Source organism: Schistocerca piceifrons, chromosome 10 (genome assembly GCF_021461385.2).
Source record: "Schistocerca piceifrons isolate TAMUIC-IGC-003096 chromosome 10, iqSchPice1.1, whole genome shotgun sequence".
NCBI classification, from domain to species: Eukaryota; Metazoa; Arthropoda; class Insecta; order Orthoptera; family Acrididae; genus Schistocerca; species Schistocerca piceifrons.
The window spans coordinates 84,973,695-84,997,811 of NC_060147.1; the positions used below are offsets into that span (position 1 = coordinate 84,973,695).

Sequence of the window (24,117 nt, forward strand, 5' to 3'; positions counted from 1 at the left end):
AGAGGGCTGCTCATTTTGCATCCTAGGTCCTTCATGTACGTAGATTAGGAACAACAGATGGTCTGTAACACTTCCCTGTGGAACCGCAGATGTCGTTTCTGTTTTACTCGATGGTTTCCCGTCGATTACGACGTACTGCAAGCTTTGTGACAGGAAATCACGAAAGTGGTCTCACAATTGAATCGATACTCCATTGGTACGCAAATTGATTAGAAGATCTTTTGGAGGAACGGTGTCAAATCATCTGTCGATAGCACTAATTACTTCGTGCAAATAAAGAGTTCGTTGAGTTTCACTAGAACGATATTGTCTGAGCCGACCGCAGTGGCCGTGCGGTTCTAGGCACCTCAGTCTGGAACTGCACGACCGCTACGGTAGCAGGTTCGAATCCTGCCTCGGGCATGGTTGTATGTGATGTCCTTAGGTTAGTTAGGTTTAAGTAGTTCTATGCCTAGGGGTCTGATGACCTCAGATGTTACGTCTCATAGTGCTCAGAGCCATTTGAATTTGATATTGTCTGAATCCGTGCTATGTGTCAACAGACCGTTACCTACGAGGTAACTAATAATTTTCGCACACAGTATACGAGGGTGGTTTGAAAACTTCTCGGAACGGAATAGAAAAAAGTACTTACATCACTGAAACTTTTTTTTATTTTTCAATGTAGTTTCCTTGTAGATTAATGCACTTGGTTCCAGTGCCTTGATCCCATCTCGAAAATGAGTTTCCTCCAAGCCTGCAAAATAGTTGTCAACTCCGGCTACCAATTCTTCGTTTGAATTGAATCTTCGTCCACAAAGAAAAATGTTCAGTTTTGAGAAGAGATGGAAGTCTGACGGAGCCATATCAGGTGAATAACGCATTCGGGAGGACGACGGTTCAATCCCGTCTCCGGCCATCCTGATTTAGGTTTTCCGTGATTTCCCTAAATCCTTTCAGGCAAATGCCGGGATGGTTCCTTTGAAAGGGCACGGCCGATTTCCTTCCCCGCCCTTCCCTAACCCGAGCTTGCGCTCCGTCTCTAATGACCTCGTTGTCGACGGGACGTTAAACACTAATCTCCTCCTCCTCCTCCCTCATCAGGTGAATAAGGCAACAATTCATCCTTTAGTTTGTGTAATTTTGCCATGCCGACGGCACTTGTGTGCGGGCGCGCATTGTCTTGATGGAAGATAACTTCCTTCCGTGCTAAATCTGGCCTTTTTTCACGTATCTTTTGTTGCAATTTGTCCAGGAGGTTAGCGTAGTATTCTCCAGTAACTGTTGGCCCAGTGGGGAGATAATCTACAAACAGAATCCCCCTCGCATCCCAGAACACTGATGCCATGTCCTTTCCCGACGAAGGAATTGTCTTTGCTTTCTTTGGTGGCGGACAATCAGCATGTTTCCACTGATTTGGCTGTTGTTTTATCTCTGGGGTACAGTAGTACACAAAAGTTTCATCTGTGGTCACAAACGGGCGCAAAAAATCTTGTTCTTTTCTCCTAAAACGGGCCAAACATTGTTCCGATATCTCCATTCTCCGGCGTTTTTAATCCAGCATCAAGAGTAGCGGCACCCATCTCGCAGATAATTTTTTCATTTCTAATTCTTCAGTTAAAATGTGAGATATCCTTTCAGATGACATCTGGCAAGCGTGACTAATTTCACGAACTTTCAATCGGCAATCCTCCATCACCATTTTGTGCACTTTTTCAGTGATTTCTGGAGTAGTGACACATATTGGCCGACCACTGCGCGGATCATTATCTAACTTCTCCCAACCAAATTTAAATTCATTGTCCACTTGACAACAGTTGAATATGAAGGAGCAGAGTCCGCCTGTGTATTCTGGAAATCGGCATAAATGTCCTTTGCTTCCATACCTTTCTTTACGAAGTATTTAATCACTGCCCGAATCTCGATTTTTTTCTATCTTCGCAAATCACTACGCGGGAACAAAAACAGAGCCACGTCACCTCCACAGCTCTCTTCCAAGAGCACGGACGTGGAACGTGTTTACAGGCAACAGTCCAATGAAAATCACGTGAACAATGCGCTGGCCTCTCGTGGTAATTTCGAGAACTTTTCAAAACACCCTCGTATGTTCCAAATCCTACTGAAAATCGACATTAGTGATGTGTGTGTGTAATTAAGCGGATTACTCCTATTTTATTTCTTGAGTATTGGTATTACCCGTGCAACTTACCAGTCTTTTGCTATGCATCTTTCGTCAATCGAGCGGTTGTACATGATTGCTAAGTGTGGGGCTAATGTATTAGCATACTCTCAAAGGAACCTGAGTGGTATCCAACGTGGAATAAAGTCAAATCTTCATTAAGTGCTTTAAGCTGCTTCGGTACACCATGGGTGTCAACTTCTAAGTTACTTAGTTGCTAGTTGTTCTTGACTGGAATTCTGAAATACTTATGTCGTCTTCTTTTATGAAGTAATTGCACAAAATTGTTTAGTAACTCTTCTTTAAGGGTGTTGTCATCAGTAGTACTATCATTAGTATTACTCAGTGAAGGTGATGCTTGTGTTTTGCCACTGGTGTAGTTTACATACGACCAGAGATTTGACTCAAAAGTTCCTAGCAGACATAGCAAAAAATGGTTCAAATGGCTCTGAGCACTATACGATTTAACTTCTGAGGTCATCGGTCGCCTAGAACTAATTAAACCTAACTAACCCAAGGACATCACACACATCCATGCCCGAGGCAGGATTCGAACCTGCGACCGTAGCGGTCGCTCGGTTCCAGACTGTAGCGCCTAGAACCTCACGGCCACTCCGGCCGGCCAGACATAGCACAGCATGTCATCCGCAACGGAGGGAAATCTTCAGACCTAAAAGTATCTTGGGTGTACTCAAGTGAGCTTTATGGGACCGTTACTTTTAACAATATACAAGTTGTGTCCGAAAACTTCGGTGAGTGGTCTCCGAAAATAAAGGAAACAGGAGTTAGAACAAAATACGTTTACTGGCCTTCAAAGCAATTACCATCAGCTACAACACACATCTGTCATCGGTTGTAAAGCTGTCGGAAACGCAGATAATGCTCAGTTACAAAACAAGGCTGCTGCTTGTTTGCTATTGGCAACTTAACATATACTTGGTTACATCGGTGTTTTTCAACGAAGTGGTTACCTACTGAAATTCTGTTTACGGTGCATTAATATTTCTCATGCTACTTCGTAACAGTCACTGAAATTGCCAAGTAGCTAAATGAACTTTGCAATTCTTGGATCTATAAGGGACAGGTATAAATCAACGAAAGACAAGCAAATCACAAACCGTCAACATGCTGCTTAGTGTTATTCATTCTTACGTCGGCAAAATTTAATCGAGTAAATTAGTAAGAAAGTTCCTATTTCGGAAAATCAGCTGGCTGCTCAGTTACAAAACAAGGCTGCTGCTTGTTTGCTATTGGCAACTTAACATATACTTGGTTACATCGGCGTTTTTCAATAAAGTGGTTACCTACATCTTTAAATATGAAATTCTGCTTACGGTGCATTAACATTTCTCATGCTACTTCGTAACAGTCACTGAAATTACCAAGTAGCTAAATGAATTTTTGCAATCTTGGACATCGCTCGAAGCACCGTGGTCATGCGTTGTTGGATATCGGCATCATCACGGGAAATGAGACCGGGTGCTACCAATACTATCCGAACATCAAGCCACAGCCAATGGCATGGTATTCACCATCTTCTCCAGCTCTCTCAGGTAGAAGTTCATCATGCATCACGCCCCTGCTGTCGAAAAAAACGATCAACATCGTCTTAATCTTGGGGTTAGCTAATACTGATTAGTTTGAAGGCCAGTACATCTACATCTACATGATTACTCTGCAATTCATATGTAAGTTCTTGACAGAGGGTTCATCGAACCACAATCATACTATCTCTCTACCATTCCCCTTCCGAACAGCGCGCGGGAGAAACGAACGCCTAAACCTTTCTGTTCGAGCTCTGATTTCTCTTATTTTATTTTGATCATTCCTACCTATGTAGGTTGGGCTCAACAAAATATTTTCGCATTCGGGAGAGAAAGTTGGTGACTGAAATTTCGTAAATAGATCTCGCCGCGAAGAAAAACGTCTATGCTTTAATGACTTCCATCCCGACTCGCGTATCATATCTGCCACACTCTCTCCCGTATTACGTGATAATACAAAACGAGCTGCCCTTTTCTGCACCCTTTCGATGTCCTCCGTCAATCCCACCTGGTAAGGATCCCACACCGCGCAGCAATATTCTAACAGAGAATGAACGAGTGTAGTGTAAGCTGTCTCTTTAGTGGACTTGTTGCATCTTCTAAGTGTCCTGCCAATGAAACGCAACCTTTGGCTCGCCTTCCCCACGATATTATCTATGTGGTCTTTCCAACTGAAGTTGTTCGTAATTTTTACACCCAGGTACTTAGTTGCATTGACAGACTTGAGAATTGTACTATTCATAGAGTAATCGAATTCCAACGGATTTCTTTTGGAACTCATGTGGATCACCTCACACTTTTCGTTATTTAGCGTCCACTGCCATCTGCCACCTGCCACACCATACAGCAATCTTTTCTAAATCGCTTTGCAACTGATACCGGTCTTCGGATGACCTTACTAGACGGTAAATTACAGCATCATCTGCGAACAACCTAAGAGAACTGCTCAGATTGTCACCCAGGTGATTTATATAGATCAGGAACAGCAGAGGTCCCAGGACGCTTCCCTGGGGAACACCTGATATCACTTCAGTTTTACTCGATGATTTGCCGTCTATTACTACGAACTGCAGCCTTCCTGACAGGAAATCACGAATCCAGTCGTACAACTGAGACGATACCCCATAGGCCCGCAGCTTGATTAGAAGTCGCTTGTGAGGAATGGTGTCAAAAGCTTTCCGGAAATCTAGAAATACGGAATCAACTTGAGATCCCCTGTCGATAGCGGCCATAACTTCGTGCGAATAAAGAGCTAGCTGCGTAGCACAAGAACGATGTTTTCTGAAACCATGCTGATTATGTATCAATAGATCGTTCCCTTCGAGGTGATTCATAATGTTTGAATACAATATATGCTCCAGGAATTTGTTTGTAACTCTTGTTTCCTTTATTTTCTGAGATTACTCAAAGAACTTTTCAGACGGAACTACTCTGAAGCGCCAAAGAAACTGGCGTAGAGATGCATATTCAAATACAGACATACGTAAACAGGCAGAATACGGCGCTGCAGTCGGCAACGCCTATATAGGACAACAAGTGTCTGGCGCACTTGTTAGATCGGCTACTGCTGCTACAATGGCAGGTTATCAAGATTTAAGTGTGTCTGAACATGGTGTTATAGTCGCCGAGCGATGGCACACAGCATCTCCGAGGTAGCGATGAAGTGGGGTTTTTCCCGTACCAACATTTCACGAGTGTATCGTGAATATCAGGAATCTGTTAAAACATCAGATCTCCGACACCACTGCGGCCAGAAAAAGATCCTGCAAGAACGGAACCAACGGCGACTGAAGAGAATCGTTCAACGTGCAGAAGTGCAACCCTTCCGTAAATTGCTGCAGATTTCAGTGCTGGGCCATCAACAAGTGTCAGCGTGTGAACCATTCGACAAAACATCATTGATATGAGCTTTCGGAGCCGAAGGCCCACTCGTGTATCCTTGATGGCCGCACGACATAAAGCTTTACGCCTCGCCTGGCCCGTCAACACCCACGTTGGACTGGTGATAACTGGGAACATGCTGCCTGCTCGGGCGAGTCTCTTTGCAAATTGTATCAGGCGGATGAACGTGTAGGGATATGGAGACAATCTCATGAATCATAGACACTGCATGTCAGCAGGGGACTGTTCAAGCTGGTGGCGGCTCTGTAATGGGATGGGGCGTGTGCAATTGGAGTGATATCGGACCCCTGATACGTCTAGATACGGCTCTGACAGGTGACACGTACGGAAGCGCCCTGTCTGATCACCTGCATCCATTCATGTCCATTGTGCATTTCGACGGACTTGGGCAATTCCAGCAGGACAATGCGACAACTCACAGGTCGAGAATTGCTACAGAGTGGCTCCAGTAACACTCTTCTGAGTTTAAATACTTCCGCTGGCCACTAAACTTCCCAGACATTGAGCATATCTGGGATGCCTTGCAACATGCTGTTCAGAAGAGATCTCCACACCGTCGTATTCTTACGGATTTATGGACGGCCCTGCAGGATTCATGGTGTCAGTTCCCTCCAGCACTACTTCAGACATTAGTCGAGTCCATGCCACGTCGTGTTGCGGCACTTCTACGTGCTCGCGGGGCCTTACATGATATTAGGCAAGTGTAACAGTTTCTTTGGCTCTTCAGTGTGGTATATAAATGACCTAGTGGATAACGTCTGAAATCCCATGATGCTTTTCTCGGATGATGCTGTTGTATACAGAGAAGCCGCAACGCTAGAAAATTGTAGCGAAATGCAGAAAGACCTGCAAAAAGAACGACGCTTGGCGCATGGACTGGCAATTGATACTCAATATAAACAAATGTATTACATAGAATGACACATTACTGCATGGTTACACGATTGCAGAACGACTGGAAGCAGTCAAATACGTAAAATATCTAGGATTATGTATACGGAGCGGTTTAAGTGGAACGGCTACTTAAAATTAATCGCAGGTAATGCAGATGCCTCAGTGAGATTCACTGGAAGAATCCTCAGGAAGTGTAAAACGACCACAAAGGAGTTAGTTTACAATAGCCTATTCGACCAATACTTGAATACTGCTCGTCAGGCTAGGATCCGTACCAGGTAGGACTGACAGGGGAAATGGACAAGACCCAAAGAACATCAAGACGCTGCGACGGAGGCGATCTGCATCACTGAGTGATTCACTGTTAAAAATCCGAGATCTTACGTTACTAAAAGAGTCAACAAATGCATAGCTTCCTCCTAAGTATATCTCGCGAGAAGACCATGAGGATACACTACTGGCCGTTAAAATTGTTACACCAAGAAGAAACGCAGATGATAAACGGGTTTTCATTGGGTAAATATATTATACTAGCACTGACATGTGATTACATTTTCACGCAATTTGGGTGCATAGATCCTGAGAAATCAGAACCCAGAGCAACCACCTCTCTCCGTAATAACGCCCTTGATACGCCTGGGCATTGAGTCAAACAGAGCGTGCATGGCTTGTACAGGTACAGCTGCCCGTGCAGCTTCAACACGATACCACAGTTCATCAGGAGTAGTGACTGGAGTAATGTGACCAGCCAGTTGCTCGGCCACCAATGACCAGACGTTTTTAATTAGTGAGAGATCTGGCGAATGTGCTGGCCAGGGCAGCACTCGAACATTTTCTGTATCCAGAAAGGCCCGTACAGGACCTGCAACATGCGGTAGTGCATTATCCTGCTGAAATGTAGGGTTTCGCAGGAATCGAATGAAGGGTAGAGCCACGGGTCGTAACACATCTGAAATGTAACGTCCACTGTTCAAAGTGCCGTCAATGCGAACAAGAGGTGACTGAGACGTGTACCCAATGGCACCCCATACCATCACGCCGGGTGATACGCCAGTATGGCGATGACGAATACACGCTTCCAATGTGCATTCACCGCGATGTCCCCAAACACGGATGCGACCATCATGATGCTGTAAACAGAACCTGGATTCTTCAAAAAAAATGACGTTTTGCCATACGTGCACCCAGGTTCACCGTTGAGTACACCATCGCAGCCGCTCCTGTCTGTGATGCAGCGTCAAGGGTAATCGCATCCATGGTCTCCGAGCTGATAGTCCATGCTGCTGCAAACGTCGTCGAACTCTTCGTGCAGATGGTTGTTGTCTTGCAAACGTCCCCATCTGTTGACTCAGGTATCGAGACGTGGCTGCACGATCCGTTACAGCCATGCGGATAAGATGCCTGTCATCTCGACTGCTAGTGATACGAGGCCGTTGGGATCCAGCACGGCGTTCCGTATTACCCTCCTGAACCCACCGAATCCATATTCTGCTAACTGTCATTGGATCTCGACCAACGCGAGCAGCAATGTCGCGACACGATAAACCACAATGATTATAGAGTACAATCCGAACTTTACCAAAGTCGGAAACGTGATGGTACGAAATTTCTTCTCCTTACACGAGGCATGACAACTACATTTCACCAGGCAACGCCGGTCAACTGCTGTCTGTGTATGAGTATGTCAGCACGTTGTAGGTGTCGCCACCACCGCCAACCTTGTGTGAATGCTCTGAAAAGCTAATCATTTGCATATCACAGCATGTTCTTGCTGTCGGTTAAATTTCGCGTCTGTAGCACGTCATCTTCGTGGTGTAGCAATTTTAATGGCCAGTAGTGTAAAATGAGAGATTCAAGTTCCCACAGAGGCTTACTAACAGCATTTCTACCTGTGAACCATTCGCGATTGGAACAGCGTCAGAGGGACGTATCACTGGTACACAAGGTACCCTCCGCCCCACTACGCAAATCTGGATGTAGAAGCAAAACCTCTAGGCTGTTAAGCAAATAAAGGTATAAATCAACGAAAGACAAGCAAATCACAAACCGGCAACATGCTGCTTAGTGTTATTCATTCTTACGTCGGCAAAATTTAATCGAGTAAATTAGTAAGAAAGTTCCTACTTCGGCTTCTCAGTTACAAAACAAGGCTGCTGCTTGTTTGCTATTCGCAACTTAACATTTACTTGGGTACAACGGCATTTTTCAAAGAAAGAGGCTACCTACAGCTTTAAATATGAAATTCTGTTTAAGGTGCATTAATATTTCTCATGCTACTTCGTAACAAACACGGATGTTGCCAAGTAGCTAAATCAACTTTGCAATTCTTGGCTCTATAAGGGACAGACAAATAAAAACCGAAAATCCGCGACGACACGACCAATCGCGGTTCCACTCAAAATCAATCATCACACGCGTTAAGACATGTACCCCACTGGGAGACGAGACGACCAATTCCTCTTCGTAGAACACGGCCGGCCGCTGACGAATCCACAACGGCACCCACTCTTGTAAAAAATGGTTCAAATGGCTCTGGGCACTATGGGACTTAACATCGGAGGTCATCAGTACCCTAGAACTTAGAGCTACTTACACCTAACTAACCTAAGGACATCACACACTTCCACGCATGAGGCAGGATTCGAACCGCGACCGTAGCGGTCGCGCGGTTCCAGACTGTAGCGCCTAGAACCGCTCGGCCACACCGGCCGGCCACTCTTGCACTTCCTCATTCGACTAAAACCGATGTCCACGCACGTCTATCTTCAGGTCGCCAAAATGTGAAAATCACACTGTGTATGACCCAGATGTAGATGAAGATGAAATGGGAGATTGTGCATAATGTGCTGCAGTTTCACAAAGTGTCTGCAAGATGGGTGCCACGGCAGCTGACTCCTGAAATGAGAGAACGACGTGTTGATGCTTGTGAAGAACTTCTTCGCCGCTTTGAACGAAAAGGCGATGGCTTCCTTGCAAGAATCGTTACTGGGGACGAAACCTGGGTTCACTTCCACCAACCGGAAACGAAGAGAGCGAGCGAGGAATGGCGCTATTCCTCATCACCAAAACCAAAGAAGTTTGGAACAGAACCATCAGCAGGGAAGATTATGCTGACTCCCTTTTGGGACGAAAAAGCCGTCATTTTGGAGCAATACATGCCTAGAGGGACCAATGCCACCAGTGCATCATACACAGATCTCCTAAAAACTCATCTGCTGCCTGCAATGAAATCAAAGAGATGTGCATTGTTGTCAGCAGGTGTCCATTTGCAACATGACAATGCAAGGCCCCACACTGCCCGTACAACTGTTGCAACAATGACACACCTGCATTTTGAGTGTCTTCCTCATCCACCATACTCACCAGACCTGCCGCAAATGATTGTTTGGACCACTCAGAGACGCTATGGGAGGAAAGAAGTTCCGTTCTGATGAAGAGGTACGCCACGTGGTTCACGAGTGGTTGCGCGACCTACCAAAAGAATTTTTTTCTAAAGGAATTTATGCACTTTGTAAGCGCTGGAGGACTCGCATTGAGTGTGGGGGAGATTATGTTGAAAAGTGATACAGCTTTGTACCACTTCTACACACTAAATAATATTTTAAAAAATATTTACCGTTTTCATTTGACTCATCCTCGTATCAGCATGACAATGCACCCTGTCATAAAGCAGCATCTGTGAGCCAATGGTTTCTGGATAATGACATTTCTCAAATGGATGCCCTGGCCAGATTTCCGACCTGAACACAATGGAACAGCTTTGGGATGAGAAAGACTCTTCAGACATAAAGGCCCACCATTCTTACAGAGACTTTTAGACACCTCACTGAAAGTGTCCCCAGCCATCCTAAAAGGCGACGATTGGACACAGCACACATTAATGTCCACTAGTACGTGTCGGATACTTTTGATCAGATAGGGTATGTGTAAATGCGGAGAGCACTGGTGGGCAACAATGACATCCCTATCATAAGCATTGTTTGCAATAAATGGAGCCAAATGATTTTGAATCCAGAGACCAGTTCTGTCAGGAGACTGTCCGGCTCATGACACCACTGCCAAATTTCAGACAGTTTCCCATGTTCACGGATGAGACCTCTGTCGGATGAGATAGGGCTTTCAACTATCATTACACCCATCTCTGGAGTGACGAAAATTCATATGCTATAATCCTCACAGGTCACTTGCTACAGTTCAAATTGGTTCAAATGGCTCTGAACACTATGGGACTTAACATATGAGGCCATCAGTCCCCTAGAACTACTTAAACCTAACTAACCTAAGGACATCACACACATCCATGCCCGAGGCAGCATTCAAACCTGCGACCGTAGTGGTCGTGCAGTTGCAGACTGAAGCGCCTAGATCCTCTCGGCCACTGCGGCCGGCCCTGCAACAGTTATTTACTAACTTGTGGACTGGGATTGTACACGAGCAAGTAATAGGATTAGCAATGCCTGCTTTCTCAGCGCTGTAAATGTATAAAAGCGTCACGCGTTATCAGCAAACTCGTGGCGCCGTGTCGTCGAAACGTTTCGCCGAGTTTCCTGCACACCATCTTCAGGCAAAGTGTTGGGTTCGTGTCCAGTTCGTTCCGCTATAGTCACTGGACCACAGACTCCTCTGCAGAGGTTCAACAGGTGGGACAGTCGCGTGCCTATGGAAGAGTGTGGGGAGTGCCTTATGGAGGATGTATGGGTGTCGAGTCTTGGTGAGGAATAGGCAGACAGTACAAGCAATCGAGGCCCAGATCCCCTCCACCCGCCATCCCTTTACCGCCACCAGCCTTGACCCCTATTCTAGAGTCAGATAACTGGTCCACCTGTTGGGCCGTCAGCAGAGGACACTTTACCTGAAGACGACTAGCAGGAAACTCGTCGAGATGTTGCGACAACACAACGTCACACTTCGGCTGGTAATCAGAGGAGATTTCATCAAGAAACTAACAGGAGATCATTTGCTGACACCCCATCTGAATGGTGCATGTTATCTGGTGTTCATCTGACGCGTGTTGTTGTCAGAGACACTCTGCATCGGAATGTGTTATGTCTTGAAGCTGTGCTACTGCCATTAGGTGTTCAGGGGAGCTTTTGGAAAGTCTGTAACATAGGAGAAAGAAGTACTGGCGTCCTCACAAAAAGGAAGGTTCCAGGTTCAAATCCAGGTTCGGGCTGCTGTTTTAACCTGCCAGGAAGTTTCCCAACTCGCAGTTTTTTAAATATTTTATGTATCAAATCTTCATTGCTCACTACCACAAATCGAAACTCGTAATATATACTGCTTGAAAGATTTTCTTTTCAAACACACCTGAAATCAGTTTAAAAAAAAGCACTACGGATCATATTTACTTCTCTGTTTATTTAGTTTGTAGCTCATCTTGTCACTGTCTTCAGTTGTCCAAAATATAATTTATATTAGTTTACAGTTAATTTGTGCTATTTTCATTTCTATTTGTAGATCATTCACTATATTCACAATATATATAAATGACCTAGTACATAGTGTCGGAAGTTCCATGCGGCTTTTCGCGGATGATGCTGTAGTATACAGAGAAGTTGCAGCATTAGAAAATTGCAGCGAAATGCAGGAAAATCTGCAGCGGATAGGCACTTGGTGCAGGGAGTGCAACTGACCCTTGACATAGACAAATGTAATGTATTGCGAATACATAGAAAGAAGGATCCTTTATTGTATGATTATATGATAGCGGAACAAACACTGGTAGCAGTTACTTCTGTAAAAACTCTGGGAGTATGCGTAGGGAACGACTTGAAGTGGAACGATCATATAAAATTAACTGTTAGTAAGGCGGATGCCAGGTTTAAATTCATTGGGAGAGTCCTTAGAAAATGTAGTCCACCAACAAAGGAGGTGGCTTAAAAAACACTCGTTCGACCTATACTTGAGTATTGCTCATCAGTGGGATCCGTACCAGGTCGGGTTGACAGAGGAGATAGAGAAGATCCAAAGAAGAGCGGCGCGTTTTGTTACAGGGTTATTTGGTAAGCGTGATAGCGTTATGAAGATGTTTAGCAAACTCAAGTGGCAGACTCTGCAAGAGAGGCGCTCTGCATCGCGGTGTAGCTTGCTGTCCAGGTCTCGAGAGGGTGCGTTTCTGGATGAGGTATCGAATATATTGCTTCCCCCTAAATATACCTCCCGAGGAGATCACGAATGTAAAATTAGAGAGATTCGAGAGCGGACGGAGGCTTTCCGGCAGTCGTTCTTCCCGCGAACCAGACGCGACTGGAACAGGAAAGGGAGGTAATGACAGCGGCACGTAAAGTGCCCTCCGCCACACATCGTTGGGTGGCTTGCGGACTATAAATGTAGATGTAGATTCTAATTGATTTTCAACCCTACTACTAAATTTCATCTACTAGGTCCTGCCATCAGTTGTTGAAATTTGTCTGCTCTAAAGGTAAATAGCGCATTGTCATATCTTGCTCCCTGTTGCGCTCTTCAGTCTGAAAACTCGTTTGATGCGTCCCTGCAAGCAAGTCCATACTCTGTCCAACTTTTCATCTCTGCATAAGTTTTGCAACCTACATCCATTTGAACCTGCTTACTGTAATCAAGCCTTGGTCTCCCGCTACGGTTATAGCCCCCTCCACCTCCCCTCCCAAACTACACTCCTGGAAATTGAAATAAGAACACCGTGAATTCATTGTCCCAGGAAGGGGAAACTTTATTGACACATTCCTGGGGTCAGATACATCACATGATCACACTGACAGAACCACAGGCACATAGACACAGGCAACAGAGCATGTACAATGTCGGCACTAGTACAGTGTATATCCACCTGTCGCAGCAATGCAGGCTGCTATTCTCCCATGGAGACGATCGTAGAGATGCTGGATGTAGTCCTGTGGAACGGCTTGCCATGCCATTTCCACCTGGCGCCTCAGTTTGGACCAGCGTTCGGGCTGGACGTGCAGACCGCGTGAGACGACGCTTCATCCAGTCCCAAACATGCTCGATGGGGGACAGATCCGGAGATCTTGCTGGCCAGGGTAGTTGACTTACACCTTCTAGAGCACGTTGGGTGGCACGGGATACATGCGGACGTGCATTGTCCTGTTGGGACAGCAAGTTCCCTTGCCGGTCTAGGAATGGTAGAACGATGGGTTCGATGACAGTTTGGATGCACCGTGCACTATTCAGTGTCCCCTCGACGATCACCAGTTGTGTACGGCCAGTGTAGGAGATCGCTCCCCACACCATGATGCCGGGTGTTGGCCCTGTGTGCCTCGGTCGTGTGCAGTCCTGATTGTGGCGCTCACCTGCATGGCGCCAAACACGCATACGACCATCATTGGCACCAAGTCAGAAGCGACTCTCATCGCTGAAGACGACACGTCTCCATTCGTCCCTCCATTCACGCCTGTCGCGACACCACTGGAGGCGGGCTGCACGATGTTGGGGCGTGAGCGGAAGACGGCCTAACGGTGTGCGGGACCGTAGCCCAGCTTCATGGAGACGGTTGCGAATGGTCCTCGCCGATACCCCAGGAGCAACAGTGTCCCTAATTTGCTGGGAAGTGGCGGTGCGGTCCCCTACGGCACTGCGTAGGATCCTACGGTCTTGGCGTGCATCCGTGCGTCGCTGCGGTCCGGTCCCAGGTCGACGGGCACGTGCACCTTCCGCCGACCACTGGCGACAACATCGATGTACTGTGGAGACCTCACGCCCCACGTGTTGATCAATTCGGCGGTACGTCCACCCGGCCTCCCGCATGCCCACTATACGCCCTCGCTCAAAGTCCGTCAACTGCACATACGGTTCACGTCCACGCTGTCGCGGCATGCTACCAGTGTTAAAGACTGCGATGGAGCTCCGTATGCCACGGCAAACTGGCTGACACTGACGGCGGCGGTGCACAAATGCTGCGCAGCTAGCGCCATTCGACGGCCAACACCGCGGTTCCTGGTGTGTCCGCTGTGCCGTGCGTGTGATCATTGCTTGTACAGCCCTCTCGCAGTGTCCAGAGCAAGTATGGTGGGTCTGACACACCGGTGTCAATGTGTTCTTTTTTCATTCCCAGGAGTGTATTTTTTGATGCCTCATCGAGTACTCTGTCAGCCGATCTCTTCTTTTAATCAATTTGGGTCTTAGTTTCCTTTACGCCCAATTCGATTCAATACCTCTTCATTAGTTATCCAATCCACCCATCTAATCTTCAGCATTCTTCGACAGCACCATATTTTTCTTCTTGTCTTCTGTTTGTCGGAGACATTTCATTTCCATATAAGTCCTCACTTCTTACAACTACCTTCAAAAAAGACTTCCTAGTACGAGGGTAATCCCAAACGTAAATTCTCCTATTTTTTTATAAGTGCAGAACTCTGTTTGTGTGGCAGTTGGTCACACTTTTATGAAGAGTTCATGCGCTGTGTGTAAACATGCGCACGCCACGCTTAGGCGCTGTCTTCGCTTGGCAGCCGTTGGGAATGCAGCTCCCATTGGATGTTACCGCCAAGTGTGAATTGCGCGCAGTTATTCGGTTTTTGAACGCAAAGGGCACTGCGCCGATTGAAATCCATCGCCAATTGACGGAAGTGTACGGTGAGTCGTGCATGGATGTAAAAAATGTTCGTAGGTGGTGTAGAGAGTTTGTAGCTGTTCAGATCGAAATTCACGACGAACAAAGGAGCGGGAGACCGTCAATTTCTGAGGAGACAGTGTTGAAGGTCGAGCAAAGCATGCGTGAAGATCGGCGGATCACCCTGGATGAGCTCTGCACGTTGGTTCCGGAGGTTTCCCGAAGCACCGCTCACAGACTTTAACGGAAACATTGAACTACCGGAAGGTGTCCGCGAGATGGGTGCCCCGCATGCTGACTGAGGCCCACATGCGGCAACGAGTTTATGCTTCCCGCGCATTTCTTCACCGCTTTGCAGCCGAACAGGACGACGCTTTGGAGTCAATTGTCACGAGTGACGAAACATGGGCATACCACTTTACACCTGAGACCAAGCAACAATCACGCCAGTGGCGGCATCCTTCTCCGCCAAAGCCGCGGAAATTCAAACAAACACAGCCTGCCGGTAAAGTGATGACAATCGTTTTTTGGGATCGGAAAGTGGTTTTGTAGGTCGACTTTATGCCCATTGGGACACAATTAACGCTGACAGGTACTGTGAGACTCTGAAAAAACTCAAACGGGCAATTCAGAACCGGAGAAGAGGAATGTTGAGCAAGAGCGTACACATTCTCCATTACAACGCTCGCCCACACATCGCTCGGTGAACCGTTGCTCTCCTGCAACAATTTCAGTGGAACATAATCACCCACCCACCCTATAGTCCTGACTTGGCGCCCAGTGACTATCACCTGTTCCCTAGGTTAAAAGAACATCTGGCCGGTAAGCGATTCAGCTCCGACGAGTAGGTGAAAGAAGAGGTTCATAACTTTCTGGACAGCATGGCGGCGAGCTGGTATGACATGGGCATACAAAAACTGCCACAGCGTCTACAAAAATGCATCGATATAAATGGTGATTCTGTCGAAAAATAGCTAAATGTTCAAGCTGTAAACTGATGTAAACCATTGTAGAAATAAACAGGTCTATGCACTTATAAAAAAATAGGAGACCTTTCTTTTGGGATTACCCTCGTGGCTAAAAGGGCGTGCAATAAGTAATACAACGCATCTTTTTCCGAAAGCAGGTTGGCTTTATTCAGGATTCACCATATTATTCCCCACTCTTTTGGCTACAAAACCCTAGTTTTCAATATAATCTCCGTCCAATGCGATTGCCTGACGTCACTTTATTGGGAGGGCCTACATGCCTGGTCCACGTCAGGGTCAACATCTTGCTGCATCAATAACCACCCAACATCGATGTTCCGCTTTCCACAGAGTGCATCCGTTATTGGGCCAAACAGATATAAATCGGAAGGTGCGAGATCCGTGCTGTACGGAGGATAAGGAAGTAAAGTCCTTTGAGAACTCCAACTTGTGACGAGTGTGTCTGCACTACCAACAGAGACGTCTACACCTATATCCATACTACGCAAGACAGCTGACGGTGTGTGGCGGAGGGTACTTCGAGTACCTCTATCGGTTCTCCCTTCTATTCCAGTCTCGTACTGTTCGTGGAAAGATCCTCATGGTCTCTTCGCGAGATACTAGGAGGGAGCAATATACTGCTTGACTCCTCGGTGAAGGTATGTTCTCGAAACTTCAACAAAAGCCCGTACCGAGCTACTGAGCGTCCCTCTTGCAGAGTCTTCCACTGGAGTTTATCTATCATCTCAGTAACGCTTTCTCGATTACTAAATGATCCTGTAACAAAGCGCGCTGCTCTCCGTTGGATCTTCTCTGTCTCTTCTATCAACCCTATCTGGTACGGATCCTACAACGGTGAGCAGTATTCAAGCAGTAGGCGAACAAGTGTACTGTCACCTACTTCCTTTGTTTTCGGACTGCATTTCCTTAGGATTCTTCCAATGAATCTCAGTCTGGCATCTGCTTTACCGACAATTAATTATATGTGGTCATTTCATTTTAGATCACTCCTAATGCCTACTCCCAAAATTTATGGAATTAACTGCGTCCAGTTGCTGACCCGCTATATTGTAGCCAAATGATAAAGAATTACACTTGTCTACATTGAGATTCAGTTGCCATTCCCTGCACCATGTGTCAATTCGTTGCAGAGTCTCCTGCATTTCAGTACAATTTACCATTTTTACAACCTCTCCATATACTATAGCATTATCCCCGAAAAGCCTCAGTGAACTTCCGAGGTTATTTATATATATTGTGCATAGCAACGGTCCTACGATACTCCCCCGCGGCACACCTGAAATCTATGTGCATTATTCTACATCTACATCTACATCCATACTCCGCAAGCCACCTGACAGTGTGTGGCGGAAGGTACTTTGAGTACCTCTATCGGTTCTCCCTTCTATTCCAGTCTCGTATTGTTCGTGGAAAGAAAGACAGTCGGTATGTCTCTGTGTGGGCTCTAATCTCTCTGATTTTATCCTCACGGTCTCTTCGCGAGATACGTAGGAGGGAGCAATATACTGCTTGACTCCTCGGTGAAGGTATGTTCTCGAAACTTCAACAAAAGCCCGTACCGATCTACTGAGCGTCTCTCTTGCGGAGTCTTCCACTGGAGTTTATCTATCATCTCCGTAACGCTTTCGCGATTACTAAATGATCCTGTAACGAAGCGCGCTGCTCTCCGTTGGATCTTCTCTATCTCTTGTATCAACCCTATGTGGTACGGATCCCACAACGGTGAGCAGTATTCAAGCAGTGGGCGAACAAGTGTACTGTCACCTACTTCCTTTGTTTTCGGACTGCATTTGCTTAGGATTCTTCCAATGAATCTCAGTCTGGCATCTGCTTTACCGACGATTAATTTTATATGGTCATTCCATTTTTAATCACTCCTAATGCGCACTCCCAGATAATTTACGGAATTGACTGCATCCAGTTGCTGACCTGCTATATTGTAGCTAAATGATAAAGGATCTTTCTTCCTGTTGAGTATTGGGGTCTCTCATTCTGAACCGCTGATCACCTCAAATGAGAGTGTCCACACGTTTCAACATTGCAGGAGTAACAGCTGCGTGAGGCCGGCCGTTACGCTGAAGATCGGACAGGTCCGCACGACCTTGTTACGATGACGACAGACGCCTCGCCCAGCGACTGCTGTCCACTGCCTGTAGACACTCTTCAAGCGCCTATGAATATCTACGATGCTCTGGTTTTCCGGCAAAAGAAACTGATGCCAGCTCTCTGCCTGGAACGCACCTCCGTCACAGACGGCATTTTGAAGGCTACCTTTTAGCGCCGCTACCTATCGGAACTTCATAAAACTGTAGGTACTGAAGGGGGTTCAAATGGCTCTGAGCACTATGGGACTTAACATCTGTGGTCATCAGTCCCCCAGAACTTAGAACTACTTAAACATTACTAACCTAAGGACATCACACACATCCATGCCCGAGGCAGGATTCGAACCTGCGACCGTAGCAGTCGCGCGGTTCCGGACTGAGCGCCTAGAACCGCATGACCACCGCGGCCGGCTACTGAAGGGGGAATATTCCATGATGTCCAACAATTTCACTATAATCTCCCTCCAATACGACTGCCTTACGCAACTAAATTGGGGGGTACATGCCTGCATGATGGTACCCTATTGGTCCACGTCAGAGTTAACATCTTGCTACATCAATAACCACCCAACATAGATCTGCTTTCCACAGAGTGCATTCTTCACTGGGCCAAACAGATAGAAATCGGAAGGTGCGAGATCTGGGCTGAACTACAACTTTTGCAGACGAAACTGGCCGAGAAGAAAAAGTATTGCATTACTTATCGAAAGTCTCTCGTAAATTCATATTCAGTGTTGACAAATTTCTCTTTTTCAGAAATGCTTTTATTGCTATTGCCAAACTACGAGGGTAATCTAAAAAGTAAGTTCTCCTATTTTTTTATAAGTACATAGACCTGTTTATTTCTACAATGGTTTATAACAGCTTACAGCTTGAACATTTAGCTATTTTTCGACATAATCACCATTTCTATCGATGCATTTTTGTAGAAGCTGTGGCATTACATTTTTTGCCCATGTCATACTAGCTCGCCGCCATGCTGTTCAGAAAGTTATGAAACTCTTCTTTCATCTCGTCGTCGGAGCTGAATCGCTTTCCGGCCAAACGTTCTTTTAACCTAGGGAACAGGCGATAGTCACTGGGCGCCAAGTGAGGACTATAGTGTGGGTGGGTGATTATGTTCCACTGAAACTGTTGCAGGAGAGTAAATGTTTGCCGAGCGATGAGTGGACGAGCGTTGTCATGGAGAATGTGTAACATTCCTCTTCTCCACTTCTGAATTGCCCGTTTGAGTTTTTTCAGAGTCACAGTGCCTGTCAGCGTTAATTGTGGGCATTGTGGGCATAAGGTCGACCAACAATACCCCCTTTCCGATCCCAAAAAACGATTGTCACGACTTTACCAGCAGACTGTGTTTGTTTGAATTTCCGCGGCTTTGGCGAAGAAGGATGTCACCACTGGCGTGATTGTTGCTTGGTCTCAGGTGTAAAGTGGTATGCCCAGGTTTCGTCACCCGTGACAATTGAGTCCAGAAAGTTGTCTTGTTCGGCTGGAAGGTGGTGAAGAAATGCACGGGAAGCATCAACTCGTTGCCGCATGTGGTCCTCAGTCAGCATGCGTGGCACCCATCTTGCGCACACCTTCCGGTAGTTCAATGTTTCCGTTAAAATTCTGTGAGCGGTGCTTCGGGAAACCTCAGGAACCAACGTGCAGAGATCATCCAGGGTGATCCGCCGATATTCACACATGCTTTGCTCAACCTTCAACACTCTCTCCTCAGAAATCGACGGCCTCCCGCTCCCTTGTTCCTCGTGAATTTCGGTCCGACCAGCTGCAAACTTCCGTGCTCGACTCACCGTACACTTCCGTCAATTGGCGATGGATTTCAATTGGCGCAGTGCCCTTTGCGTTCAAAAACCGAATAACTGCCGCGCAACCCGCACTTGGCGGTAACATCCAACGGGAGCTCCATTGTCAACGGCTGCCAAGCCAAGACTGAGCGCCTCAGCGCGGCGTGCGCATGTTTACACACAGCGCGTGAAGTATTCTTCATAACAGTGTAACCAACTGCCACACAGAGTTCTGTACTTACAGAAAAATAGGAGACCTTACTTTTGAGATTACCCTCGTATGTTTGATGTCCTCTTTACTTCGTCCATTGTCTGTTATTTTTTCTATTGAAATAACAGAACTCGTGTACTACTTCTAATATCCCATTTCCTAAACTATTTCTCTGAACATCACTTCATTTGATTGAACTACATTCTATTACGGTCGTTTTACTTTTGCTAATGTTCATTTTATAACCTATTTTTAAGACACTATCAAGTCCACTCAAGTGGTATTCCAACTCCTTCTCTGACAGAATTTCAATGTCATCGACAAGCTTCCGAGTTTTAACTTCTTCTCCCTGAACTTTAATAAACTTTCCAAATTTCTCTGTAGTTTCATTTACTGCTTGCCCAGTGGACATAGTGAACAAACCCAGAATGAGAGTTTCACACTGCAGCGGAGTGTGCGCTGATATGAAACTTCCTGGCAGATTAAAACTATGTGCCGGACCGAGACTCGAACTCGGGACCTTTGCCTTTCGCAGTCAAGTGCTCTACCATCTGAACTACCCAAGCACGACTCACGCCCCGTCCCCACTACTTCTGCCAGTACCTCGTCTCCTACTTTCCAAACTGTGGGAACGGGGCGTGAGTCGTTCTTGGGTAGCTCAGATGGTAGATCACTTGCCCGCGAAAGGCAAAGGTCCCGAGTTCGAGTCTCGATTCGGCACACAGTTTTAATCTGCCAGGAAGTTCCATAGTGAAGAAAACTGGGGACAGGCTACAACTATGGCTCGGTACCTTCTCAACCAATTCTTTCTTATTACATCCTTCGATGCTTGTAAGCGTGCAGTCTAAAATGATTAAGAGCTTTTCTTTTTAGTGACAACTAACGTCCAGGACGCCGGTTACGAACACTTTTGTCACCTTTCCGCAGGCATCTTCTTCACGGAGGGCCCTCGCTGGCTGGAGCAGAAGCGCTTCTCGCTGAGGAACATGCGGGACTTCGGGTTCGGCCGCCGCTCTGAGAAGCTGGAGGCAGAGATCGCGGCGGAGCTGCGAGACCTGGTGGAGCTGATCCGTGGAGGCCGCGAGGACCAGGTGCGTCTGGAGTCCTGCATGTCCATTGTCCATCTGGTTGCAAGCAACTCAGCAGTGACCCTCTGTTACGATGCCCAAAGTGTTTTAAGTTGCTTTGCGGTCAGATCCTACCTGTCGCCAATGAATGTTCCAGCAGAATCAGATTTTCACTCTGCAGCGGAGTGTGCGCTGATATGAAACTTCATGACAGATTAAAACTGTGTGCCAGACAGAGACTCGAACTCGGGACCTTTGCCTTTCGCACGACTCACGACCCGTCCTCACAGCTTTACTTCTGCGAGTACCTCGTCTCCTACCTTCCAAACTTTACCGAAGCTCTCCTGCGAACCTTGCACGACTAGCACTCCTGAAAGAAAGGATATTGCGGATACATGGCTTAGCCACGGCCTGGGGGATGTTTCCAGAATGAGATTTTCACTCTGCTGCGGAGTGTGCGCTGATATGAAACTTCCTGGCAGATTAAAACAGTGTGCCGGACCGAGACTCGAGTGTTCCAACAATTTAAAGATATGATATTTTCGATTTCAGCCATAAGCTGCACCCATGGGCGTATACAGAAATTTTTCCAAGAGATTGTTCTAAAGCTGGCATCATTGACACATTAATGAGCCAAACGATTACAACCATTTGCCAAGCTGCGACACTGTCGCGAATAAAACAGTGACCCGTATATACGATAAGTTTCCTTTAATTTACCTCTACGGTCACAAACTTTTTGTTAGCAGATTACAGGTTTCGGTCTATAATTACCGTCATCAGATCTGCAGCAAAAAATGGGAAAAACATAAATACACTCGCAGATTGTCTACAGCTTAAAAACAATACATGGACCATGATGAAAAGTACTACTGAGAAATATATGCATTTGTGCGCCTTAAGTATGAAGAGGCATACCTGTTCTATAAAAATAAAGTCCTAATGTACTGCAACCATAGTGGCATCGTCAAATGTTAAATGCAGAATCAGCTCCAGCATCGTCAAATATATAAAAATAACATCATATGCACGAGTCATGTTCTCAATAGCACTACTGTTCAAAACAAGCTGCCGTACAGTAGCCACAAGATGTTTGTGTTGTAAGTTCACCAAATGTCGCTCATATCGGCATACACTAGTTTTCAAAAATTAATTGATCGGCGAAAATAAAGGGAGGGGAGATACAATAGTTGAAGACTCTAATGAGCTTATAACGTATAAAAGGCATTACAGTAACAAAAAGCAATGAAAACACAGGACAAAAGTAAGATTGTTAAATATTCTAGATAATGACATAAATAATAAACACCTTTGATAGTGCACTGGATAATATTAAACAACATAAAACAAATCGCTAAAGAAGCCACAATGAAAGAAAACATAGTGCTGCATATAATCAGAGCCCTCTGTTATCGCTAACGCCAGAATTCCGCAGAGGCGGGAAGTGGTTGGAGGAACGTGACCGGCAGAGGGCCCCTCCTACCCTGCGGCACTCCGTTGCAAGAAAAGAATGATAAAATTCCGTAACAGTGCATAACCCACTAGTTAATGCAGTCTATGAAATGAACAGAGAAGGAACAAGAAAGTATTAGTCATGTGTAAAACGTACGAAAACGAAGTAAATATGTGAAGCACTCAATACTAGGTAAAATTATCAACACACTATATATACCAGAGGCGTGCAGTAATCAGAGTAAAACATTGCCGAACAAAGCAAACTAGGCATTGGCAACAAAGTCGCTCTGCCAGTTAAGCAGCTTTGTTGGTTCTTTGTTTTTTGCTTTATAAATTTCAAGCTCCTCTAGCATTTTAAGAGCACGGCCTTTTTCCACTCTGTGAAGAATACGCATGCAATTCTCAATGCTCCCTATGGAATGACCAGTATCAGATAAATGTAGTTTTGTCCCGGCCCTGTGAGTGTTCTTTAAACCTTAATCTAAAGGAGCGGCACTTTTGTCGTGTTCTTTTTCGTTCCTTTTTATTACTGTAATGACTTTTATACGTTATAAGCTCATTACAGATTTCAACTACTGTCCCCCTTCATTTTACGCTGTTCAATTAATCACTGAAAACTAGTATATGCCGACATTAGCGACATCTGGTGGCTACTGTACGGCAGCTTTTTTTGAACAGTAGTGCTACTGACAACATGATTCGGGCATATGATATTATTTATATATGACGACGCCACTATGGCTGCAGTACATTAGAAGTGTTTTTATAAAACAGGTATGCCCCTTCATACTTAAGGTGCACAAATGCATGTATTTATCAGTAGTACTTTTTCTTTTCCTTTATTGAGTTTCGATTTCCCCCAGTGGGAGACGGGATGGCAGCAGCGTAGTACGCCACTCTTCAGCCTACAGAATTTCTTTTAAAAAGATGAAGATTAATAAATAATAAAAACAGGCGATAAAATCGGAGACTTAAATGGTAACATGGCGAAAAAATCGTGTAACTTAAAACATAGAACAAAGGGATGACGATGCTAATAAAATACATATGAAGCAGACAAGTAAAATAATAGACAAACAATAAAAAAAAACACGGCGACAGTCTGGTTTCTGTTCGCAAGAGACATAAAATTCACACCCAGCAACACTTGGGAAAGACGAACAACACTGAACATTCACTTGAGCACTGCACTAAAAAGTTTGAGAATATGACATCCCACAGCCGAGGGCAGGTGGGGGGAACCTGGGTAGATGATGGGAAAATAAAAAGGGGGAAAGGAGAGGAAAAACGAAGGGGGAGGGGGGGGGGGGAAGGAGCCGATGGAGGATGAGGACCCATAAGAGGGAGGGGGAGGGGTGCTGCGGAGACGCGACAGGGAATGGGGATAGGCAGAGGAGGGGAATACAAAAGGACTCGGGGGGGGGGGGGGGAGGTAGGGAAGGGTTAGGTGGGGAGAA

The 24,117-nt window shown here is 45.9% G+C and overlaps 1 protein-coding gene across 1 annotated transcript in view; it reads left to right on the forward strand.

Annotated features, from left to right (window-relative positions):
* Positions 1 to 24,117, forward strand: part of LOC124718787 (probable cytochrome P450 304a1) — a 104,463-nt gene that overhangs the window by 44,472 nt on the left and 35,874 nt on the right. The window contains exon 3 of the mRNA XM_047244395.1: positions 21,066 to 21,229. Coding sequence (XP_047100351.1) covers positions 21,066 to 21,229 — 164 coding nt within the window. The remainder of the gene's footprint in view (positions 1 to 21,065; positions 21,230 to 24,117) is intronic.